At 41.9% G+C, this 25,018-nt stretch overlaps 1 protein-coding gene across 8 annotated transcripts in view; it reads left to right on the forward strand.

The window, feature by feature from the left end:
• pard3ab (par-3 family cell polarity regulator alpha, b) overlaps positions 1-25,018 on the forward strand; it is a 248,697-nt gene that overhangs the window by 144,035 nt on the left and 79,644 nt on the right. For 5 of the 8 annotated variants that reach the window (XM_084369105.1, XM_084369111.1, XM_084369107.1 and 2 more), the window contains 6 exons: positions 2,277-2,465; positions 3,578-3,748; positions 8,436-8,583; positions 18,124-18,310; positions 19,717-19,868; positions 21,048-21,092. In XM_084369105.1, coding sequence (XP_084225231.1) covers positions 2,277-2,465; positions 3,578-3,748; positions 8,436-8,583; positions 18,124-18,310; positions 19,717-19,868; positions 21,048-21,092 — 892 coding nt within the window. The remainder of the gene's footprint in view (positions 1-2,276; positions 2,466-3,577; positions 3,749-8,435; positions 8,584-18,123; positions 18,311-19,716; positions 19,869-21,047; positions 21,093-25,018) is intronic. The other 3 variants (XM_084369106.1, XM_084369109.1, XM_084369108.1) reach the window with 2 other exon arrangements.

Consider the following 25,018-nt stretch of genomic DNA (forward strand, 5'->3'; position numbering starts at 1 on the left):
TTTTTTTTTGCCCGTCTCCCCTTTCCCCCTCTTTGCCTCTCCCTCCATCCCTCTTTCTCCCCCCCTCCTCTCCGTTCCAACCCAGAGCAATTCCATCTCTCTCCCAGCAAACAAAGGGAGCTAATGACATGCTGACACCGAGCCCGATGATTGAATTCATTAGGCGTGCACAATAATTGCCAGGCGTGAGCGTGCACGCACCCATCTATTCAGAGGACAGCTGTCAAATAACAAGCGAGAGAGAATAGCTTTTTATTGTTGAGCTGGAAGAGAGAGAGAGAGGGAGAGAGAGAGAGAGAGGGAGAATGAATATAGAGAAAAGAGCGAGAGAGGAGCACCTGTTGTGGAGGGGAAGAGAGAGAGCACTCAGCATGTCAATTAGGCTGCTGTGTTCATGCAGGGTTACGGGGAAGTTTACCGCCTGTTTGACGCACTTGGCATCACGATACAGGTGCACGGCGTGTCGGATTTGTGCTTTATAGGTAGCGTGCGTGCTTCTCTCTGAATCCTATTAACAACTCCTCTGAGTGAGGACGTTTTTACTCCTGTAAAGACAAATATTCAAACAGATTTTTACTCTGTTGGGCCGAAACAAGTTTAGGAATCGGACTGAAGCTGAACATCAGAACGATGGGAGCGAAAGTTGAGGTTAGACGTGTGATAGTCGGGAATGTTTGCCAACTTTACTGAGAGAAAAATACATTTAATATAAGAAGACTTCTTAATCCAACTACAAGCCATACCGATGTTTGTTTCATTGACACGTTACAGTCAGGCAGCAGTAGTTAATTCATCACTGCTGCACAATAAGTAGAAATAAGTCTGGTTTGTGATCATTTGTATGGATATTACTGAGGGAATATGAAATGTGAGGCTTTCAAAAGTTAAACATTTCTTTTCTGGGCTACATTTTCTGTACTTCTCTTGTGTGTGTTGTTAAATGAATTGGTTGTGTTAGTACTTTTCAAATCATTTTCAGTTTAAGCACCAGATATAAGTCACATTACCAGCTACATGTGATGAGAGATGTACAAATGTGGAATGAGACTAATTATTATGAAGCAACAAGTTGTTTGTTTTCCCGGCTTAATGAAAGACATCTGACACTTTGTGTTGTTCCAGGCCTTCTGGCTCGGATGCTTTTACATAGAACAGCAACAATTTGTCGATCAATTGATTAGTTGGTAAAAAAAAAATCAATTAATTGTCCCACTCGTTTTTAATGCAGAAATATGAAACATTTACTGGTTCCAGGCAGCTTCTTTAATGTGAGGATTTGCTGCTCTTCTTTGTCAGTTATGGCAGTAAATGAAAAGCCTTTGGGTTTTGGACTACTGGTTGGACACATGCAATTTGAATAATTAATATTAATATAATTAATAGATTAATTCTGATTGATGGACCTGAAACAGGCTTTGTGTTGTAGTTTTTTCTGATGGGTTGAGCTGGGTTTGGTCTTCCCCTGTAATTGAAATGCTTCCTGTGCTGGAGACGGCGAGTTTAAGAAGTTTTGATGAAAACCAGCTTCAGGCGACACACATCAGACTTAAACCAACACAGGCTGTATCTGTTTCATATGTAGATTAGGAGCTTCACGTATTAATGAATTACTTTTGATCTTCGCAATCTCAATCTTCATCAACAACCTGCTTCGCTCGACTGATTCACCCAAACATCACACCCTGATTCTGATAAAACATCCTTTTCTAGTCTGACACTGATTCTCTCTAAAAGTTTTGCACCTACGTTCTTTAGAAGTAATCAACCAGAACATTGTGCCTTGATTATACAAGATAAGTCGCTGTCTGCTTATACTAAGTACCTGATTTAACACTTAGGACCGCTGCTCTGTTTAACACTAATAAATCTGATGTAGCTAATGAGCTTGCACTCTGATTTACCTCCCTGCTATCTGCCCGGCTGCAATTTATATTGCAAGTGCTTTTCATTAACCTCGAGTAGCCAAATGAATGTCCTTTTAACTTTGGCCCATTGGCTAACCCGCAGCAACACAGTGAACGCATAGCGAGGCCTGAAGGCTGTTTATTGCTTCAGGGCTGGAATAAATACAGGAATGCTTTTGCTTTGTATGATTAAAAATGCATTATGGTGTATGAGCATTTAAATGTGAACTGTAATCTTTGAGGCCTGTGGAGGTTCTGTTCTGCTGCTGGTGCTGATTGCGTTACTAACTATGTTTATGTTTCATGTTATTTTGGGACGTCTAGAATCTAAGTATGTCACTTTTTCTCTTTCTTGCTCTCCATCTCCTGAAGAAGACAGAGGAGGATGATTTGGTCCTGACTCCAGACGGGACCAGAGAGTTCCTGACGTTTGAGATCCCCCTCAGCGACTCGGGTTCAGCCGGGCTGGGCGTCAGCGTCAAAGGGAACCGCTCCAAGGAGAACCACGCTGACCTGGGCATCTTCGTCAAATCCATCATTAACGGGGGAGCAGCCTGCAAGGTATGATACCCTCTGTTATCTGTCTGTAGAATATACTGTAGGAAAGGTGTTGGCATTTATTCTTCTAAGAGACCTTTTTTCAGTTAGCTAGCCGCTACAGGCGAGATGATTTAATTCCTGTTTTGAGTTGTATTAATTAGGGAAAAGTTTAGATTTTTAGGTATCTTATTCTTACAGAGTGGCATCCACCAAAAAATGGGTTAGTTAAATGTTTTAGGTGTTTAAAATATTCCCAAAAATATGTGGAAACTTTCAAGCACAGAAGTCATTAAAGCAGTTTCCCCTAACGCAAAACATACATTGCTCGCTTGCTAGTGGCTAATGCACAATAAAGTAATCTGGCTGTTTGGGGAGAATAAACACACACGCAGGGAAACTCGCTTAGCTTTAAACACATTAAACAACCACCACTGCTGATTAAAATCTATCCGACTCGACTCAGGCACAAAAGTTCACAAACAAAATCCTGATTTCAAGTTTTATTCAAGTTAAGTTTCATTCGTCCACTTCTCGCTCTCTGACACTATCCTGGACTTCGACCAGATGAAATGCACCATTACCTTGAGTGTGTTTATGGATTAAGGCATGAAATCTAATTCTACTATCTGCAGACAGTCTCTGAGAAAATGATAATATAAAATAGAGATGACTTGCAACAAACTGAGTTTTGTGCATCACAATCATCTGTTTTAAATCCCTTCACATGCCTTTGAAGGGATGTGAAATGACTTTTCTGTGCCTCAGTAAGTATCGAGAGAAGCTTAATCTGTCATAAAATCTATCAACACAAAATGCCCTATTTTCTGTTGCTATCTGTCGTCCTGTGCAGCCGTCAATTTCAATAGTCTTTCAACTTGAACACAAGCCTGTTTAAACACAAACAAGCTTGTGTTGACAGAACATCATAATGCACTTAGAAGCACACTTCTCTGTTAGAGATTAGATCAGGGCTTGAAACAGGATCCACTCTGTGAGTGAGATTGTTACTCTGATTAGATAAAGGTTTATTGTTAAGTTGGAGATGACTGCTTTCATCTACCGCACAGGATTTTTCTGTCTGGTAGACAAATAAAATTATAATCTGAACTTTGTGATTTCTTGTCCACCGACAGGACGGGCGCCTTCGAGTGAACGACCAGTTGATCGCCGTCAACGGAGAGTCGCTACTGGGCAAAACCAACCAGGACGCCATGGAGACGCTACGCAAGTCCATGTCCACAGAAGGCAACAAACGTGGGATGATCCAGCTCATTGTGGCCAGACGGGTAGCAAAAAGGAACGAGGTAAAGAAACCCGGTGAAAGACTGATTGAACTGAGACAGTGCGTCAACTGAGCAGGGATAAAACTGTGGATATAAAGATGGTGATGAATATTAATACTACAGTATGAATGCAATACATCAACAATAATTAGATTCATTCTCTTAAAAGGTGAGCGCCATTAAAGCCGTTTTTTCCCTCTTAGGCTGAATAATGTCTTAATTGGACTCTGCATGACGAGAAAACCGTGTTGCAGAACTTCGAGCTCTGCCTAATGGACTACATTGTAAAGGTGTCAGAAAAAAGGGAAACATCAACACTATTGTTAAAATAAAACCCATGCTGAAGTGACTGGTATTGTACTGGTGAAAGCCACATATCAAAATGTATTCATATGTTTAATAAGGTCAGTATAAACTTAAATAAATGATCCGTTCTTTTATTTACTCGGACCGAGCACGTTTGACCTTTTGCAGCGGCCCTGCTGCACACTCGCGTTTCACACGTTCGCACCTCGGAGCAGCGGCACTGTAATGTGACCAGTGGAGAAACTGGTGGGCACGTCAACAGCTGTTACTGAGTAAATGGGCTGATTGCTTTTATTCGGTTACTGCTCAGATATTTCCTCACCAGTTGGTTAACGTTCAAAGAGAAAAAAAACAGACAGAAAATGTTTTCTGTCTGCTTGACATTTTAAGATAAATGAATTTGAAAGTCTATTTTAACTTTCCCGTTGCAGCTGAGTCATATTTAATTTGATAACTTAGATCAAATTATCAAGATTTAGCTTGATTTGTAATCCTATTGTGGATCAAAGTGGTCGCAGCTACAGTTATATGGTTTATTCCCCCCCGATGATAACAAAAGTGAACTCATCTGACACCGCCGCCCTAAATGAAGACACTTGTGTGGACATGGAGCACCACTTCAATAAGAACCTGTTCTGTGATAAATGGATGTAACACAACCCAAAGCAAACCACTGGGAAATACCCTCATGAGCAGCAATGAATCGTCCCATGACATAAAAGTAAGTAGTTAGGTCACAGCAGTTCACCGACCCCTCCCACACACGATCACCTCCCTCGAGGCAGCCGGAGAATTATTTTTTTTTTAATATAAAAACATGGCTGCGATCGGAGCTACACAACTTTTCTTTCCCTCCCCTCGATGTCATGTTTTTACATTCTCTGTACACCTTGGCCTGTCGCCTGCTTGAAAGCCGAGGCTGAGTCTGTGTTCACCGCTGCCGTGTGTCTGCGTATGGGCTTGCGCGTCTGCGTGCACGCGTGCGCCTCTGGCACCGCCCCGGCTCCCCTGCTCTCCTTTTCCAACCCGGTGTGTCAAAGTTTTTGATTTCCCCTCGGTCTGTCTGGTAATTGAAAGCAGAGGCTAAGCCTGGAGGTGTGTTTTGTGTTTGTGTGTACATGCACGCGTCTTTGTGTCTGTGTGTTACGAGTGTGCAGTTGTTGCTTTTGTACATCCTGCTTATGCATGTATGCATTTATTTTCAAGGATCTCTCTGTGTGTTGGCGTGCAAACAGAGACCCCGCGTGCATGTGTTCAAGTGCGGCCATGTCAAGGCAGTGAGACTTCACAGACGGCATGGTGGATGAATAAAATTTGAGCGCTGGGAGTCTTGTCAATCTCTGCTTCACATGCAGAGCTGGAGGCATGGCCTGAGGCCGTCCAAGTGTCTGGCTATTTATAAGAAATAGTGTCCAAGCCACTCAGAGAGGAGGAAAACAACAATTTAATACACTCGTAGTCAAAGAGACTGCTCAGAGCTGATTTAGAAAGCCCCCCCGGAGCAGGGGTTCGCAAACTTTCTCTGGCGTGGCCCCTTCAGAAGCCAAGAAGTTCATTACTTCCACCCCACGATTTGTATCAATCATTAATAATGATAGGGACCAATTAAAAAGGATCCAAATTGAATTTTGGTGAAGTGGTCATTAATATTACTTTATTCCTTTTATTTTAAGGAAAGAAATCTACAATATCTGTTCTGTGAAGTATTTCTATATTGTTATTATCTGTGTTGTGTGTATGTTATCTGCAATTACCATATATGTCCAAAAGTATGCAGACATCCCTGATCTTGGTGGCACAATGCATTGGAAACTAGAATGGCTCGCAGTAGAGTGCATACCTCCGCCAAGACCCAACAGTCACCTTTAATTCAATCAAGCTTAATCCAAAATCAAATAAAACATTTAAATCAGCTAGATCCAAATGTTTTTTTTTTTTGATGCTCATGAAATTGTACTCACTCAGATACCAGCCACCTTAAAACATCTGGGTTTTTTAATCATGATCCGTGCATTATCCCCTGAGAGATTCACATAAATTAACACAGTGGGGTCTATTCTGGGCCGAGACTCATCCTCCACGCAAGTTTCAAGGAAATCTGTCTGGTAGTTTTTGTGTGATCCTGCTGACAAACCAACAAAACAAAGCAAAAACAGGCAAACACACGACCTCCTTGTTGGATGAAATAAATAGTTCTGAAAAGGTCAGCAAGAGAGCATCAGCAATCCCTTGATGGTTCATCTCCTTTACATAAATCCCGTCCACTCAACTTAGTTTCTCAACATAGTTTCCCCCAGTCATCCACGGCCAAACCTGCAGTGGATCTATGCAGGGGCCGCTCCTCAGCTGGAGAACCGCCGCTATACACTCACTATAGATTAATACCTCGTAACCAGCTGTCCATCAAGTATTAGTTTAAATCAAATCCTTCCTGATTACTGTAGGATGAAAAGCCGTGGCTCATTTTGACATATTGTCATTCCTATACTGACATATGGGATCAAATAATCCTGTATTTACTTTCTTCCCCGTGTTTCCTTCCCCTGACAGCCAATCTCAAATCAATCTCAAATGTTTGCCGTTGCATAAATCACAAGACCAACTGCTGCTGTTCCTCCCCTCCATCCCCATAGAAACGCACCGAACCTCAGAGCAGCTGACTTCCTCATCACCATTGGCACCCGGTGGGATCGAGACCTTCCCGGAGCTCAATTATCAACCTGAATATGCAATGAGCTGCGGTGTGATTTGTCGATGGGCTCTCAGTATGGCGAATCCCCTCGGCTATTACCGAGGCGTTTCACCTCAGCCCCCTCAGCCGGCCAATTCATTAACTATCTCATTTAAAGTCGAGAGCGTGTGCATGCCAACAGTCACAGCACCATATGGCGACCTCAGAGATTAGTTTCTTTCCATGCAAGATTTGTCGTATCCGTGTGCAGGTTCGATCGGTTCTGTTTGCTCTGATTCAAACCATTTAATTTGTCCAGTAATTAAGTTAAAATAAGGAATTTATTCACATGCAGTTGATGATAGAATCCAGTGAAATCTGAATTTTTAGTACGTTTACTGCCACATTTTTAGTTGAAATGTTGGTCTGATTAAAACTTTTCATCAGCCCCATTAGAGCTGTTGCTTGAGGACCGTTAACTACATACTTTTACTTAAGTACTGTACTCACCTCAGTGGAGTTAACCCATTTTACACGCCTTTCTATTTCTACCCTTAAGAGGGGAACTTCTTAATTGTTACAGAAATATATCCAACAATATATGAATTTAAAATTAGATGCATTATATTATCGATACAGATCTTCCACCACCATTTGTGGTTGTTTGGGAAGTAAAAATATTTCTACTCTGGAGATTTTAAACAAGCTGCCTCATTACACTTGACAGTAGCCAGCCGCCTAATGTACCCACACATGTATTCTCCTGTAAACTGCACTTGTTTGTTTACTTCAGGATCTGTCCAGCGATGGCCATTACAGCGCCTCGACCATTTAGCGAGCTGTGAAAGGATCATTGGGCAAAGACCTTCTGCCAAAATCGAATCCCTGCCTAGCTAGTTATGGTCATTGATCGGGGATAATTTAGCTCCAGTATTAACCCGAGTGTGATGGTGTTATCGCTCGCACATGATGCTGCGATGATGGCTATCTTTATGGCAAGAGCTGTCATCACCTTGAACACAAACCACAGCAAATCAATACAGTCAACTCTCCAATGGACAAACAATGAGGGCGAAGACACACGCACACACACACACACACACACAAGCAAACACACAAACATCGAAAGGCCGTGGATGTGTGTTTATGGGTGACAGGGCCAGCAAATGGCCTATTTGTCCAGCAAACAAGAGAGTGTCATCGTTGGTCCTGAGGGAAATGTCAAGATGCTAGCAAGCTAACCATCCCCCCGCGGGGGAACACTAGCTCGCTAACAGCCTGTGGCTTAACAGCCTATTGGAAATCCATGCTCATTTATCCTGCTTATCACACTGCTAGCATTAGCATGGATAGCTGCTCCTGTGTCCATCCATTACTGTTTAGGAAATGTCTGCACGGCGAGTTCCCTGCTGCCTCATTCTCTCACTGTTGTTTAGCATTAACACAACTGTTGCTCTTACAGCCTCGTGTTTGTGTGTAGATCAATGATACTGCTGCAGCTTGGACTAGTCTGTAGGTGTGACAAGCGGTATAGCACGTTAATCAATAGTCTTCTACTCATGTACAATGGACTATCAACCCAAAGGGCTGTGGCTTCTTGTAGATGTCACGAGTGGTTCAAAGGGTCAAAACAGATATAATAAAAGTGAGCTTATGTTAACTGTTTAGAGCACAAAACACTGTTAAGAGAATAGAAAAAACTATTCTAATCTCACCGTCCTTTTCATTTAGGAGGCACCAGGGAGCCCGCTGGGACCTCAGACCATGAACACCCACCTGGACGACCACGAGCGCCGAATCTCCCACTCCTTGTACGGCGGCCTGGAGGGCCTCGATGACAACCTGATGCCACGCCAAGGCATGATACCACGCACAATAGGTAAGATTGACACAACTTATTCCCTTTGGCTTGTCTGACTCTAATTGCGACTGATTGTAGCATTTCCTCGCTGGTTGAGGTTTTCGTGCGTTCAGAGGTGGATCTCAGTCTGATGTCAGGCTTTCTTCAAGACCGGTATTGCCGTTAAGTATTATATCATGAATATCAGTAAACATTCTAATCAATCACACAAATAGGAGCAGTGCTACGAAGTCGCATTTAAATTTGTCTTCTGTCAGCGTGTTTTCGCGGTAGACTCTGTGGTCTAACCTGCCAGGTTTTGTCAACACAGAATATGGGCTAATTGTGTCATCAGGTCTCAGTTGCTGTCAAGACTCGGTGGCTTTTAATGTCTGGGAAAATGTCAGGGAGAGAGAGAGACAGAGATGGAAAAATGGCCCCTGGACAATTTGTTGCTGCAGGCGCACTGCCAGTGATTGATTCTTTTTTTAGTGGGCGTTTGTTTTGTGTGTTTTCTGAAAGTGTGTGTGTGTGTGTGTGCACGTGTGTTAGCTTGCACGCTTGTCAGTCTCTCTGTGGATGTCATTGCTCAAACCAGCTCTGAGTCGGTTTGTAAGCGAGCGTGTGCGTTGGATTAAGTGAAATAGATTAGCAAGCACATTTGTATCCGTGTGTGCGAGCTCTGCACGCATCTCCCCTGGATTGCATGTGTGTGGGGCTTGAATGATTGATGGACGGGTGGTGAAGTTGCCTGGTGTCAAAGAAAGGCTTCTGTGGACCAGATGGTGTAAACTGCTCAGCTCGCCTGTGGTAAAATTCAAGAAAGTACAAAATGGCTAAACTGTCTTTGTACCGTTTTTGTTTTTGCTGTTTGTTTATCTCGCATTTCTCAAACGATTGAATTTTTGTGTGATGCAAGGTCCATTAAAACACTTCAGTTGACACACATAAGTTAAAAAACATAAAATACACAAAATACAAGTTAACTTAGCAGAGGAAGAGATGATCCACCAACTTTTTAATCAGTTTTTGTCGACTAACTCCTCCAAACTTTACCCAATTAATTAATTAAAAGTGTGAACTCGATTTTCTCTTCATGCAAATGAGTCGACATTGACACTGTTGTTAGTGTAAACAAAAAAAAAGTGTGAGCCATGACTGACAGGAGAAGTGTTAATAGGTGAAGTTCCAGGAGGCTGCCGCAGTGACTGCGTTCATCCATGCTTAACAAACAGCGAGGGCTGATAATGAGCGTACAGGGTCGGGAGTGAAAGCACGAGGCAGATATGCAGGAGATACAGCAGACGTCTGCTCAACGCTGGCAAACAAGATCATTGTCATTAAGGCGATGAGAGGAGCTGATGTCTGTATAAAGAGGCCCGGTGCTTTTATAACAGCTAGAGTTGATTAAAGTATCGTATGAAGTCAGTTAAATAGTGAACATGTTGCTGCCAGCGCTGTGTGGGCACATCCAGACGCCAGATAGCAACAGTACCTGAGAGCTGGAGAATAAAAGTGAAAATTTGTGCTGAGGCTTGAAAGATGTGAGATATTTGATTTGACAGAAAAGAGACGGGCGTGTCGGAGCACGCATGGCGCTAGTATTCCTCAAAACTGGCAGTACAGTAGTTAATTTCTCGTCGCCGTGCATTATCGGTCCTGTTCACTGTCATCATGCTCCACTTGCATATAAAACTGAGAAAATTAGCTTCTCTCGAATTTCACCCGAGGCACTTATCCATCTGTAAACAAATGAAAGCTTTCCCTTTCAATGAACACTCGGGCCGTACGACTGTGACTACAGAGACAAAACAAAACTGTGTGGAATCGAGGTTATTCAGGGCGATATTACCAAATCATAACACCTACAGTCACGACCCTTTGTGCGGGGTCCTTTCTGTCCAGCTCAGCCTGCTGTAGTTGCAGTGCTGCTCTCGGATGCTTTGAGTTCAGACACCGAGTTTGACTTTGACTTCAGAGGCTGATCATCATTAGCAAAGAGCGTCGTATGAAACCTTCAGCTCACAGCTTCTCATTTTTTACCCGGCGCTGACAAACCTCCCCGGCAGCAGGTCATATCAGCTGCCGCTAATTAATGTTAATACAGTGAGTGACTTGATTAGGCCAGAATGAAACTTTGATGTCGGGGTCAAGTGCTCTCTGCTGCACAAGGACTCTGATCTGGATCGGGGCCAAAAAATACTCGATCTGTCGCTGGTCCAAACAGTACTGGTGAGCATGTTTCCAGGTGCAGGGTTTATTATCTGTAGTTAAAGACGAGAAAATAAGAATTTGGGAATAAATACGTGTTATGTATGTGTGTGTTTGTGTTTGTGTTTGTGTTTTTGTTCTTGAAACCAGTAGAGAGGACAGAATAGTTCCAATGTAATCCTCGTTTCAGGATCTGGAGTAGTTCAGCGTTTGCAGGCTACAAAATGCAGCTTTCTGTTTATTTTAAACAAAAGAAAAGAAGAGATCGACCTGTACTGCAGGACTGACGGATGACGAAGTTAAAGATTAAAGTTGCCAGGCCGAAACATGCAGAAGAGTATAGATAAATACATGTGATGGATGAAATGGAAATGTTCGTCTCTCTGCCTCTAATCCTCCTTAAATAGAATTAAATGTTGTTCTGAATGTGGAGCCGTTCACTATCATCAACCTTAACAAGAACAGGAAAGATTAAAGCAAAGATGGCAGAGCTCACCTTGAGCGGCCTCACGTCATTGCCGTCATACGACATCCAGCCCTCATCCCCCCGAGGATTAAAAAAACACTGTGCGTGCCCCCTGACTCATCACATACCAACACCTGCTGCTTCTTTTGATCCTCTGTCACGCGCGTGTTTGTGTTTTCACTTGAAATTGGCCGGGCTAAGCGGGGAAATTAAGATTTCAGGTTGGCCAGAGCGACCTGCTCCTCCTGATATTTCACCTAACCTCAACAAGACGGGACACCAGATGCAAGAAACCCCTCCGAGGTTGGCCCGCGGAGGGATGTGCACCGCATAATTACTAACTATCGCAGACACATGAGACATTTCCGTGCTTATTAAACACTTAATCAAATCCAGTGGAGAGTCTTTTTTTTTCCTCCTGACCACCTAAGGGGGAAATTTCAACCCCAATTTGACCCGTGAAATATTCTGAATCTTCTTCCTCCATGTGGTATCTGAATCAGTTCAGATCAAGTTGCTAATAAAACTTCTGAATATTGGTTCATTTTTCCACGCGCTCTGCTTGACCTTGAGATTTCAAAGCAGCACTTTTTTTTGAGAACATCACTGCGGTTTTTATTCCGAAGTGAGATTGGAGAGGTAGAGGAAGGATTAAAGCTTTTATTTGAACCGTTGTTTAATTTGCCACTGTGGGCTAAGCACAGAGGATAAAGGACACGAGGCTCGGGGTTTCAAGCAGGTCGACTCTGCTCCACGACACTCTCACATCCCCCTTCAGTCAAGTTTTATAGGAGGTTTTTTTTTATTATTTCTAGGAGATCCTAAAATAAGTTTCCCCCAGTTGAAGATTTAGACTCGCAGAAATGCATTACAAGATATTTGCTCGTACGAAGCCTGAGCTCTCTCGTGGATTAATAAAGTAAATTAGTGTTTGCCATATTTTTTCAAATATCAGATGTGATTATGAGAGTACAGTAAAGTATCTGCCAAAGAAGTTAAAACCACTCGATCCCCCGTGGCTCCAAATTGTCTGTTAATTAATCATTTAAGTAACTTCTGAAAAATGTTCTCTACTGTAATACGATACTGCAATTAATCTGCTTTACAGTATGTTCAGTCAGGAGCTGAAATCTAAAGTAGCTCTTTTATTAGCTTTGGATCAGTGCATTCAAAATGTATAAATGACTGAAGCTGTCTTTGCATGATTTCCTTTAATTTACCAATTTATTTTGCATTATTGTAACAACTTTTCAGGGATTTTTTGTATTTTTTACACAGGGTTTAAAGACTAATTTAACACATGAGGTCAAAGGAAAAGGAACTCTCAAAACTTGACAATTTTCACTGGAGCTATTTTTCAGTAGAGAGTATTTCCCAAAGAAGTCTGTTGACAGCAGGCTCTTGGGGAATAAGATTATGTTACTGATGAATTTTTAAAAATGTTATTTTTCAATACATTGAGCTCCACAATTAAACTTTTATGAACTTTCATTATATTGAGGCAGAGGCAGAAACTCTGGAGACACTTTTAATAAAACATGTAAAATTAAAACCAAACGTATCTGCAAGTCAACGCACCGCTAGATACTAATTTATTATTATTTTTTTAATGTGTAAATTGGGTGAATCAGCCCTTTAAAGAGGCACTATGTGGTTTTGGATAAGAGATTCACACTCCTTTTTCCATAAGTGAATAAACAAGCTGTTCTCAGAGGAAACTAAGGCCCCCACAGTTTGAAGCTAGAAAGGTGGCAGGGTCCGCCATACATAAACATAGTGAAACAGTGTGAAACTGTGTTGTCCTTTAAGGTCAGTTTGTTTATTCAGTTTATTCAGCCATGCAAATGAAGAGAGTTTGGTTATTTAGTTTGTTCAGGCCTTCACTGTCGAGTTCGACCGACGCTCGGGGGCAGTAAGTCAAGTCAGTTCTTATTTTTACAGCCTCATATCACAAATTTGCCTCAAGGGGCTTTATAGTCTTTAAAGGCTTTAACAGCCTCTGCCTGAGTCTGTGAGATATAAAACTTATAGACAGATATAAATTTATGCATGTGATTTATAATGACAGACCAGCTGAATGGTCTCTAACTTCTGACTTGTGTGGTCTCGAGTTGAAAATCGTAGGAGAATGCACGAGCTAATTTGATTGTTCTCACATGTAGAGCCGTCCCCCTGCAGTAAGGAAAATGTGGTGATTCGCAAACATAAACAGTTGTGTCACGAATAGTTTAAGTACAGTGGAGCAGTCTGGAAAAAGCAGACGCCCGACTTCTCAGCTGCTGCAGTGCTGCTGCTCAGGAGCCAACAGTAGAAGACTGTCGATGCACTTGGCGGCTCCCAGATGTGAACATGTGTGAATACGAAGCAGAGCCTTGCGTGCTCAGCAAACCTCCCTTGAATAAATAAAGTTGTGTATGTGTGAGTGCTGGCTGGTGCTGGTGCTGGTGGTGGGGTGGGGGCTGGATAATTCTGTTCTCCCATTGTGAGGGTGCCACAAAGCATAAATCATGCATTAGGCTTTCTTAGAAGACAACATCATTCCCATTCAGAACATATCAGCTTGCGTTTTTTGGCCCGCGCACGCTCTTAGATCACTGGCTGGTTTTCTGCACTCTGAAGATGCCCGGGATAAGAGAGTGACTTAATTATTCCTTCAGGCCAATAGCTTTCAAGGCCCAGCACCCCTGGCAATAACCTCCTTACTAATTATGCAAATAGAGCGAGACAAGACGAAATGAAAAGAGGAAGAAGGAAAAAAAAAACTCCTTTGCATGTCTTTCACCCCTCATGTTATTCTCACCTCTTGCTATCTTCATTTTCATCTCGTAAAAATCTTTTCAGCCCCCTGCTTCCCTCCTGGCCATCACGAGTCCCCTTTTACCCCTCAAGTATTCAGCAGTTTTGCACAAAAGCATCTGTTAGTAACAATAGCCTCTACAGGAGAGCCTCAAATGAAATGGCACCTATTGTTCCACTGCAGCTCAGTCTGAAATTATTACAGCCACTGGGAAAGATAATGTGTGTTTATTGGTTTGATTCTCAGGTGATGGGTATGCGCTCCGTCCACATGGCAGTGCTATTGTTGCTGGCGGATGGCTGCCCTCGGGGCGCTGGCACTGAAACAAAGAGGCTTTTTTCCCTCCTTTTACCAGGCTAGTGAGTTGACAGATTCATTGGTTTTCGACTCAGTAGCTGCCAGTTGATTGTACTGCAGTGATTCAAACTGTGACATTGATGGGATTCTCAGTGTCGTGCATTGGACTGCTTAGGGAAATGGGATTAAGTGGTTTCTATGAGTGCACGTGTGTGTGTGTGTGTGTGTACGTGAACGAGTGTGTTAAAAAAGTGTGTGTGTGTGTGTGCGCGCGTGTGTGTGGTCTGGTCAGAGAGAGAGAGAGAGAGAGAGAGGGAGGGAGGAGTGGCCACGCTGTGCCAGAGGACTCACCCGGACTCCCAAATTCACAGCGAATAACAAACACACACAGCGGGAGGGGGTGGCTGAAGTAGCACATACTCTCTCTCTCACACACACACACACACACACACACACACACACACACACACACACACTGACACCACTGTAGCAATTCAAGTTAATGCAGTAAAGGTCCGACAGTGTTAAGGGCATGCACTCACACACTTTTCACACAGTCCAGCACGCTTGTATGTTGTAGGTACATGCTCATTTAACATGCAGACACATCCATAGACGTTTCTATCGGGTATATATGCATATATCTTCAATTAGTTGCAATTTATTAGCCATTTAAACACCACCAACCTTGTCTATACAGAATACCTCACCGCTATGTAGAGCTTACAGACTACTGGGACGATCTAAAATTGCAAAAACATGAGCATGTAATGTGCGTATTTTAAGATTAGACTCTCCCGTTTGTTTATTTATTATATTTAGGACAGCAGTGTAAGCAGTTTCACAACAAACGAAAACAGTCACTTGTGCATGTTAGGGTATATTCAATACATAAAAGCAGCGCAACCTTTGTTGTCTATTTCAAAAAGAAATGCCTGTCAGTAAAAATTATGCAGGTACCAGAGGCCGTCATTTACAATTACAGCTTCAAAGCAGTCTGTCCGTCCAACAGTGCAATAACTCCTGAACAACCATCAACACAAGGGGTCTATTGATCAAAAGTTGTCAAAAGTAGTATAAAGCCTTTTGTGGCAAAGTTGTATTGTAGGTAACGAGGGCGACAGCTTATAAAAAGCAGTCTGCTGGTCTTGCATCACACTCCTACAACATTATAGACTCGTTATGGATGGCTTACAATCAAATGGTCAAAATCCATACAGCAGAACCAGAGATGTCACCTTTTTAATTCCATGTGTTGTTCTGGAGCCTGGAAGCCTACATTACCCACAATGCAACTTCACTGGAGGCAGTTTATCAGATTGAATGCAGCTTTCTCTGGAGCCACAAAAGGCTTGATATCACTTCTGAACATATGCAGACCTGTAAACACACTTTAATGTGTACAGTTGGTGGAGTTACACTTTATAGTGTTAGCTTCATCTTTGGATGTTACACAAACTGTGTACCACAACACCTGTGTCAGTGTAGCAGTCATTCATTACACCAGGATCTAAGTGAATGATGGACAGAAACAAAGTATGAAACCAACAAAAACTTCTTCTTCTTTTCACATTTTATCTTCTTCAGTTGTATCATTAATTAAAAATGTGCCTTCGAGTGCAAACAAAGCACTCCTAGTTAAAAGTGCACTTGTAGTGTACAAGATATCAATGAGATCATTTTACCATTTGAAAAAAAAAAAGAAGAAGAGCGTTGTGTTGCATTCATAAATGCTAATTAGCACAAGCCACATTGCTTCAGTGCTTTTTCCCCAACTGGGTTAAGAAAGTACAAAGTGCATTAATGAGTTAATTTGAATAGAAGGTCACGTTCTAGCTTGTTATTATTTAAGGCAAGTAACAAAGAACAGTGACGGATGACTTTTTAAACTACCTTCACACACACTGACACACACACTGTCACGCCACCCATTCCCCCGTTTTTCCCTCCTCTATTCAGCTCATTTACATCAGGTCATTCACCCACGCTGGCTGGAAGCAGCAGCACCCAGTAGCACGTTGATCCCCTCGGCGCTCGGTTATGAGAAACAAACAGCAGGCCTGGCTCAGACCTCTCGCTCTCCGCCTTTAAAGCCCCAACGCTTTCTAAAGACAAACAAACTTCTCCCTGAGCTTAGTACACAAGGCTTTTTTATGAGGCATTGAAGCTGCCCTTCTTTTGATGCCGAGGAGCCCCCCCCGCGCCCAATTTCAAAATACAGATTAAAGACAAAGTCATGTGCTGCATATCAATGGGAGTTTTTAAGCCTCGCTTTTCACAGGCAGAGAAAGGGGACTGTTTTATTTTTTGCCTCAGCACAGGGAAGTTTTTATCTTTTATTTGCGAGGGCACAGCTTGAATTAATCATAGTGTTTTGACATAGGAACACCATTGTGCCCGCAGCCAAACTCCACTTTGGTGTAAGCTGATTAGCCAGGAGCAGTTTCACTCTGCTTTTTTTAACCTCCAAATATGTTTTGTGGTTTTTAAAAAGTTGCCGTGTTTTTTAATTGTGTCAACTTGTTTTACTGTGGTTGGCCCATTAAACAGTTGATGCAGCAGTTCCCTGTTTCCACAAACAAAGTCATTGCTAAGAGTCGCTGTGCAGAGAGCTTTTACAAGGGTTTTTTGTTTTTTTTCCATGTAGATTATATTGTTTTTCTATTATCCTACTGCGAGCTGAAAGACATAGTCGTTTCAACTCCGATTCTAAAAGAAAAAGTTGGAACGCAGTGTAAACATAATGGGATAATAGACGGTATATATTTAATGCTTTACCTGATCGACTTCATTGGGTTTGGTAAATATTTGCTTATTCTGATTTTGACATGTTGGGACAGGGGCAACAAAAGACTGGGGAAGGTTAACAGGTGATAGTATCATGGTTTAGCTGTTCACAAGCAAGGATGGGGGAAAGGTTCAGCACTTTGTTAAACACATAATTGTATAAGGGATGCTACAACGTGGGCTCGGGACCATATTGTAAAAACATCTGCAAAAACGGTCCCATCTTTTTGGAAACAGAACAACATTTTGAAAGTTTTAAATCCTTACCTGTTAAGACAGACACCAGACCACTTGCAGGTGAGGCAGACGTCACATGCTCTCCAAATGGGAACATTTGTGTTTATTATTTCTAATCACATGTATGTATTCTTCACTGAGCAGCAGAACAGACTGGCGTTGGTGTGACTCGGGCTGACATAACTGTTCAATATGTAAATGACTCATAATTTATGCATATGTAGATGCACATGGCACGTCATTTGACAGTTATTGTGGTCGTTGCGCGGAGTAATTGGCAGCTGTGGTGGGATTCATTATTGATATCCATATTTTTTTTGTATACATCATAATGAGCGCTGAGACGAAGAACGACTTGAAATGAAGACCTCTTAGACTCTGTCGAAACGCTGGAAGTAATCACTCTATTACTGTGGTTTTGTCTCGTGCGCTGAGGGGGGAAAACATCGAGCAGAACAAAGGTTGATTGCATCCGATTCACGCGGGATCTGTAAACAGAGATTGTGCTGATGCTGGAGAGTGAGATTAAAAGTTTGATGCTCTCACATCTGTGAGATTAAAAGTTTGATATCACTCTCACATCTGTGCATTAAGTATGGAGGAGGTGATTAGCTTAGCTTAGCATAAACTTCATTGTGAGTCTTCATTGTTCTGGTCCTGACTTGACATTAAACACTTGTTTGTGTTGTTTATACATATCTGTGTGGCCAACCATAAGAGTAATGGTGTGCAGAGCAGCTCACAGAGTAACAAACAATGAAATAAACAATATTGTCTCCTCCAGGAAACTATCAGCTCTCGCCGACCGTCAACATGCCTCAGGATGACACCGTGATCATAGAGGACGACCGGCCGCCCCTCCTCCCGCCCCACCTCTCCGATCAGTCATCGTCCAGCTCCCATGACGATGTGGCCTTCACCGCTGACTTGACGCCGCAGTGGGCCAAAGAGCCGCCCAATCAGAATGACAAGTAAGCAAAACTTTCATTTTTCTCCATTTCATATACCCCTTTTACTTGGCTTGTCAAACATAATGTAAACACTCAAGGTCCTTCTGTCATTTCTGTTTAAACTTTGACACCATTTTAGCTTTTATGTCTTAAATTGTAGAGTAGTCTACCATTTTCTACACAAAGCAAATACTGTACATGTTTTTTGTTTTTTTTTAATGTCACCTTCTTGTCATTTGAACAAGGTCAGTGTGTCTCCAGTTGTAATCAGCTGGTAGTGCGTACGTACAAGTGTGTTCTTCCCTTGATTTCCCTCTGATTGTAAGAAGCGCCCACTGGGGAAGCCCTCTGCTGTACTGACCCCTGTGAAGGACCTCTGTTTCAGCCTCCTCTTTTTTTTACTTTATCCTGTTTCGTCTTCACAGTGAGGTCAACTGTTGACACTTTTTCATTTTCACAGCTGTACAACAAACCAGGCAGGAAGACATCCTTACATAGGAGCTTCTTTATGAAATGAAAAAGCTCGATGAGAGGCATGAATTTTAAATTGAGGGCCGGAGGGTCGGGGCTGCTATCAGAGTTTGTATATCAGTGATGAGGAAGATGAAGGCTCCAGCGCTCTAATGAAAGCCTCTATATAATGACTCCCTGAGAAAAACACGCCTGTTTCTCTTTAGGTCTGTCTATTTATGTTTGGGTCTGACAGTCATTTTCTCTTCTCTCTTTTCTCAATCTCTTTTTAATTTCATCATTTGTTTCTTTTTCTTTCTTCTCTTCCTCTGATTTCTCATTTCCTTTATTATTTCATCCCCTCTTGTTGTTTATCTCTCCCCCGTGTGTTCTCCTCTTCTTATCTGCCTCGTCTTTTTCTCTCATACTTTTTTTATTCTGCTTTTTACCCTTGTCGGTGCCACTTCAGTTTTTTTCTTTTCTTTCACCGCCTCTCATTACTCCTCTGCCACCCTCTCCTTAACTTCCTTCTATCTAAAGCTGCCTCTTTCTTCTATCTTTTATAGCCTTATTTTCTCTCACCTCTGAGGTCTGCCCTTTCTTTGTATTTTATTCTCTACCCTCACGCTGTCTTCTCCGTCTCTAACTTGGCTCTTTACTTGCCTCCTTTTCACATTTCCCCATCACTTCTTCCTTTTACTCCACTGTTACTCCTAATTCTTCTCGAGGTTTACCTTCATCACTTGTTCACCCTTTTTTCCGTCTTTGAACCCTAAAAGGTAAAAGAAAAGAGTTTCTTTGAACTTCTTTGAACCTTTTTTTTTACTTTTGCTTCTCATTCAACTCCGAACTTTTCATATTTTACATGAAAGATGCCAGAAATGTTATCTATACTATTAATCTGCTGTGACACAATCCTCCCTGTGCAGGATCAATAGCTCAATCTTATCTTATCTCATCTCCAACCCTCCATCCAGCCCCACGAATCCAGATGAAAATAATCCCGACGCCGCTTTTCAAAGGGAAGGCTTCGGACGCCAGAGCATGTCGGAGAAACGCACCAAGCAGTTTGGAGACGCCTCTCAGCTCGAGATCATCAAGACACGCAAGTCCAAGAGCATGGATCTAGGTACAGCTCTCAAAACCTTCATGTTCGGGGCGTAAATTGTAATCTTCTTTGAATTTCAGGGAGATGAGACATGTCGGTGAAGAGCGTGGGCTGAGAAGGACTGTAACATCCACCACCTGCTTTATCATGCTCATACAAGTTCCCTTTCCACACAGTTATAAGTTATAAGACACCCAAAACCAAATCAAATATCTATCAAATCCATTTCAATTTTAACATAGAGTGTTTTTTCCAGTGCTGTTCTTGGCAAGATCCAAGTCATATTTGAGAAAGTGTCTGAAAAACAAATATGGACACCGTGCGTCAGCCAGTCCATCGTTTAAGGTGCTTCCCTTCGCAAATTCAGTAATTATGGTCTCATATTGACAATGCACAGTACTTGGCATCATACAGGCCATCTTGAGTTGTCCTGTGATGTGAATGCTTATAAATTTTAGACAAAGAAATCCCATTGCTACTTGTTTTGATTCTGCACAGTGTTATTTGCTGGGGGACGTACACATAGTTAACCCAGGGAAGCAACACTTTCAGTCCGAGTGGTAAAACTCCTTTTTCTATTCCCCCAACCCACTTTAAGATGAAGAAAATGAAGCGTTTAAGGCTTTTCTGTCGAGTCAACTGATAAACTCGTCGCACCTCAGCTACTTCAGACTCTGTAAAGCTTTAAGAAGATCCGACTTCCTGTAACCTTGAACACTTCCCTGCACGCCCCCTCCATGATTCAGACATGTTCCATATATTTAAATATATTCCACCCCTTCGCCTCTTTGTATGAAAACAGACTTTGCATCCGTCGTCAAAGTCAAGAACTTCACTGTGTTGATTCACCTTGAAATGGCTCCGAACAGTCGCTGATTGCTTTGGCTGCAACAGTCTCTCTGCTCGCACTCTCTATAATCATATCTAATCTTCCCGACCAGATTGCCGCTCTGTGCCGTGTTGATATCACAACAAGTCTGATTGCTATCCTCAAACCCTCTTTTCATTTCTCTCTCTCTCTCTCTCCTCCCCACTCTCCACCTCCTTGTCTCGCATGGCGTCCGATCCTAATTGAGATGAAGCAGTTTTTGCGATGTTTGCAGCGCTACCTGGATGTTGCATGTGGAATGTCATGAGCACTAACTGAACCCCAAAATGTTTGTATCCCTCCCTTCTTTCCTTCCCCCCTTCCTTTAACAGTAGCCGACGAGATTAACCTCACCCCTCGTCCCGAGATCAACACAGGTAAGGAAACGGTGCACTGAAAGGTAGAATGGAAAACTGAGCTTTCGCCACCATCACCATCACTTTTTCTTCCTAAGGTGCATATCTACGGCCTGGGTATGAGAGGTATAAGTGGTGATCGACTCTTATGACATAATATAAAAAGCCCAGAGGGAGATCTGGTTCATTCAGGAAGTATTGCGGTTTTAATTTCACATTTAGCACATTCTTGAACGACGTAATGGACGAAATAATGAGCAAGCAAAGGATGGAAGAGATGAGAATTACCTGGACTAGAATGGCTCTCGTGGCAAGTTCTGTTTAATGTAGAAGTCCATCAGTACAACAAGAGAGTCCCGTCAAGCTCACCACCAGAAATACTGTGTTCATTCACCATTTCAATGCCTCGGCATCGGCACAAGCCAGAACCACGAGGCATTCGTGTTGTCAGTCTGTCCCACTCTCAACGCTGACTCAGAGCCAGCTGTGAAGATTTTAGTGGTCAAAGGTCAAGAATATGAAGAATAAAGGTCAAACTTAAGAATTCATATGCAAATTATGACAATTTCATATTTGTGTCTAATAGGATTAAATGATGAACTAGTGAGATTTTATACCCATGAGGTCAAAGGTCAGCTTCGCTTGCGACGTCATTATTTTCTGCAATAACAATTTTCTGGCCTTTAATCGACGGCATAATTCAATAAGAGAAGGAGAGATTGTGACCGTATAATTAACATTTGGCCAGATATTGAATCGGTGACACCAACCCTGGGTGCCCACCTCGACACTGTAGTAATTGTAGAGATCCTCAGTGCTGCTGGGTTGAACTTTCTGTAGTTAATCTGTAGTTTCTTTGCAGCAGCATCCATGTTTGAAGCTCCTTGGTTTCTACTCTGCTGTCCTTTTACGTAACGTTAAGCTGCCGTCAATAAATCGCAACATCCCTGCAGGTGCTTCAAATTAAAAGCGTACAAGGTAAAAGGGGGAAGATTATTCCCTCTGGCTCGGTAATTAAAAATACCTGTTGCAGGAACTGTTGCGTTTTATTGACAGTAACTAAACAGTAGTTAGAATAAATGGCAAAGTAGCACCAGTTCGAATTAAGTCACGCTTGAGAACCATAGTTAATGTCATGGAGCAGAATAGAGAGTAGAAAAATGTTGTTGTGCTGCTGTGGACATAAATAGTCTGCTGATTTAACAAGACAACAGTTGAACATTGAGATAAAGCTGAGTTTGCATAACAGAAAAATGCTTCAACAGCTAATTAAAACAGGAGCAGATCTGGAAAAAAGAAGGCTTATTACTCGAATATTATAAAGAACGCTTACAAATTTGAGAATATTAGTAAATAAATGGCAGGTTTGCCATACAGAAAGTTTATATTAGTTTACTAAGGTTTGTTAATCCTCCACCTCCACCTAACTAATCAACAAATCATAGTTTTCATGTAGATATCTACGTACATATGGATGAATAAAGACGATCGTCTCTATACTTTGCTTTCACTTGATCAACACCAAGTTATACCTCTCTGTCCCAGGTCCCTCATATCATCTCAGAGCTACCTTAGCAGTCCATGTTCTCTTCATTTACTCTTTGCATTTAAGATATCAAAAGAATCTGATGACACATTTTTAAACTTTGGGAAACACTTGCCGGTGAAGAGGTGATCCTCAATCAAGAGGTTTCGGTGCCAAGAATTATAAATGAGCTTCCACATGTCTCTGTGGCTTTTCAGAACAGATCGATCGAATAACTGTTACAGGACAAGACACAAATTGTTGGGGAACAACAATGACAGACATTAAATCGAACGCATTGATCTATAAATATAAAATCAGTGGTTAACTTGCAGATTATGTCTCTGAGGCGTTTATTCACCGCTCTGCTCTTCAGGCGTTTGCCTGGTGTTCCCTGTGTTCGGCGTTTCGCTCGCTCTTGACAAGACAAATTTGTCAGTGTGCGGAGTGAGGACTCGCAGTTCTCGCCACAGTTTGAGGTCGCTGCTGAACACGGTTGTGAAAGCAGGCGGGTGACTACAGATTTGATTTTCTCCCTTTTGCCTCAGATGCAGCTGTAGCACTAATTGTTTTGTGTGTGTGCGTCAGGAGTTGTACGTTTGTGTGCGAGGGGAGAGAGAGAGCACAAAAAGCACTCTGTCCTTGGTTAAAGGCGGCGAGCTGACAGTGAGTCATCTGTCACTGTCATGTCTTGTGTATTTTCACTGTCGCCCTCGACTGAATGGAAGGCCTGCCTCTGATATCAGCGACTTGGACAAAAAGGACAGATCCCGTTGAAGGAAGACGTGTAGCGAAGGAGAAAGAGAGCGATGAAAGGTTGAGAGTGCGAGGAGAAAGCTGTCTTGCAGTTGATGGTATCTTGTAGGTATGACTGTGTACTTCACTCAAAAAAATAAAGTGTGAAGACAGAAACATGAAGGAAAAGTGTGAAGAGGGGATCGAAAGAGGTCTTGTGGAAAAGCACAAATGGATACTTGTTGAAACTTTTAAACAGTGTGTGGGCAACCATGAGATGGAAGGAAGATTGTTTCCAACTTTCTGTCATGTTGTGATACCGCGAGGAGGCACGGATGAGATTTTGTGTTACATAAAGTTTGGTATAAGGTGTACCTGCCAAATGGTGGCAACAGATGAGTCAGCTGTACTGTTGCATAATGTGACGACCAGGAAAAGTTAGAAAACTTAGTATTTTCATTGCATCTTAAAATCTATGAGGTCCTTCTGCATAATACAATACAATACAACATAAATGACAAAATAGGTCCAGAATCCAGAATTGCTGCCATGATGGTTACAGAAATAGTTCATAGGAGCATTTTTGGATCTTCCACCTGTGTGGTTAAAGGTCCAGTTTGTAAGAAAGTTGATTTTTAAGTCTCATTCCCAACTTGTGAATGTTGGGAACGGGACTCAAAAATCAACTTTTCTTACAAATTCTTAAGGTCTTGTAAGTTTAGGCAACGGGAACTACTTTTAAAAAATGGTTTCCAGGATCAAAGTGAAACACTTAAGTCATAACTTCACGCTGCTTCCACTTTTATTTCTTTGAGAGGACAACCTCAATTTGCACAACCACAAGTAAGAAAACACAAAGGAAAGGAATAAAAGACCAGTGCCGTCAGTGTCAGTTAAGAATAGACTCTTAAAACCGTACCTCCATCTTCGAGTGGCAGTGCTGTTTGCATTGCACAAATAGGCACTAATCTGTGCAGAGCAGGGTTGTTTCAGTTATTATTATTCTGATGAATAAAATGTTTATTGGTACTGACCAGAGGCCGAGGTTTTGCCTTCAATTGCTTCTCTTGTCTTTAACAGTTGAAGACCCAATGAAATTCAGATTATAATCAAATAGAGAAAATGACTGGCGTTTTTATTGGATAAATGATGTTAAATTGAGAACCGAAGTCATTTTTGAGTTAAAATATGGATCAGGTGATTGAGTTTTTTAATGGTGTAATTGTTTGAGCACTAGTGGAGGTTTATGTGGCTGTTACTGATGATTGAACAGTTATATGGTAAAGTTAAGCAGGTAGTGAAATATATTATCTCTTTTTATAAAACTTCTTTCCCATCTGACACTTAACAGAAAACTATTTTTTTTTCATCACTGTGGTCGCTTCTATTAGTCTCTGATAAAACTCGTGAAAAACTGCGTTTGAGAGATCGTTCTTTAATTAAGCACCATTGTTTTATCTGAATTGGACTGATCTGTCTTTACAAATGAAATCCTGAAATGATCTCATTACGCTGGCAGATACTGATTATTCCTAAGATGGATCTTTTGATGTGAACATTTGGAGAAAAGAAGGTGTTTTTTCCAGTTCGGAAACCTTACACCTATTTAGTTTCCCTAATGCTGTGGGCTAATAGATTTCACCCTGTTTATTTAAGTATCCAGGGTTTATTTTCACTTTGTGGGCCC

The sequence above is a fragment of the Pagrus pagrus genome (assembly GCF_965226575.1).
Source record: "Pagrus pagrus genome assembly, chromosome: 12".
Lineage (NCBI taxonomy): Eukaryota > Metazoa > Chordata > Actinopteri > Spariformes > Sparidae > Pagrus > Pagrus pagrus.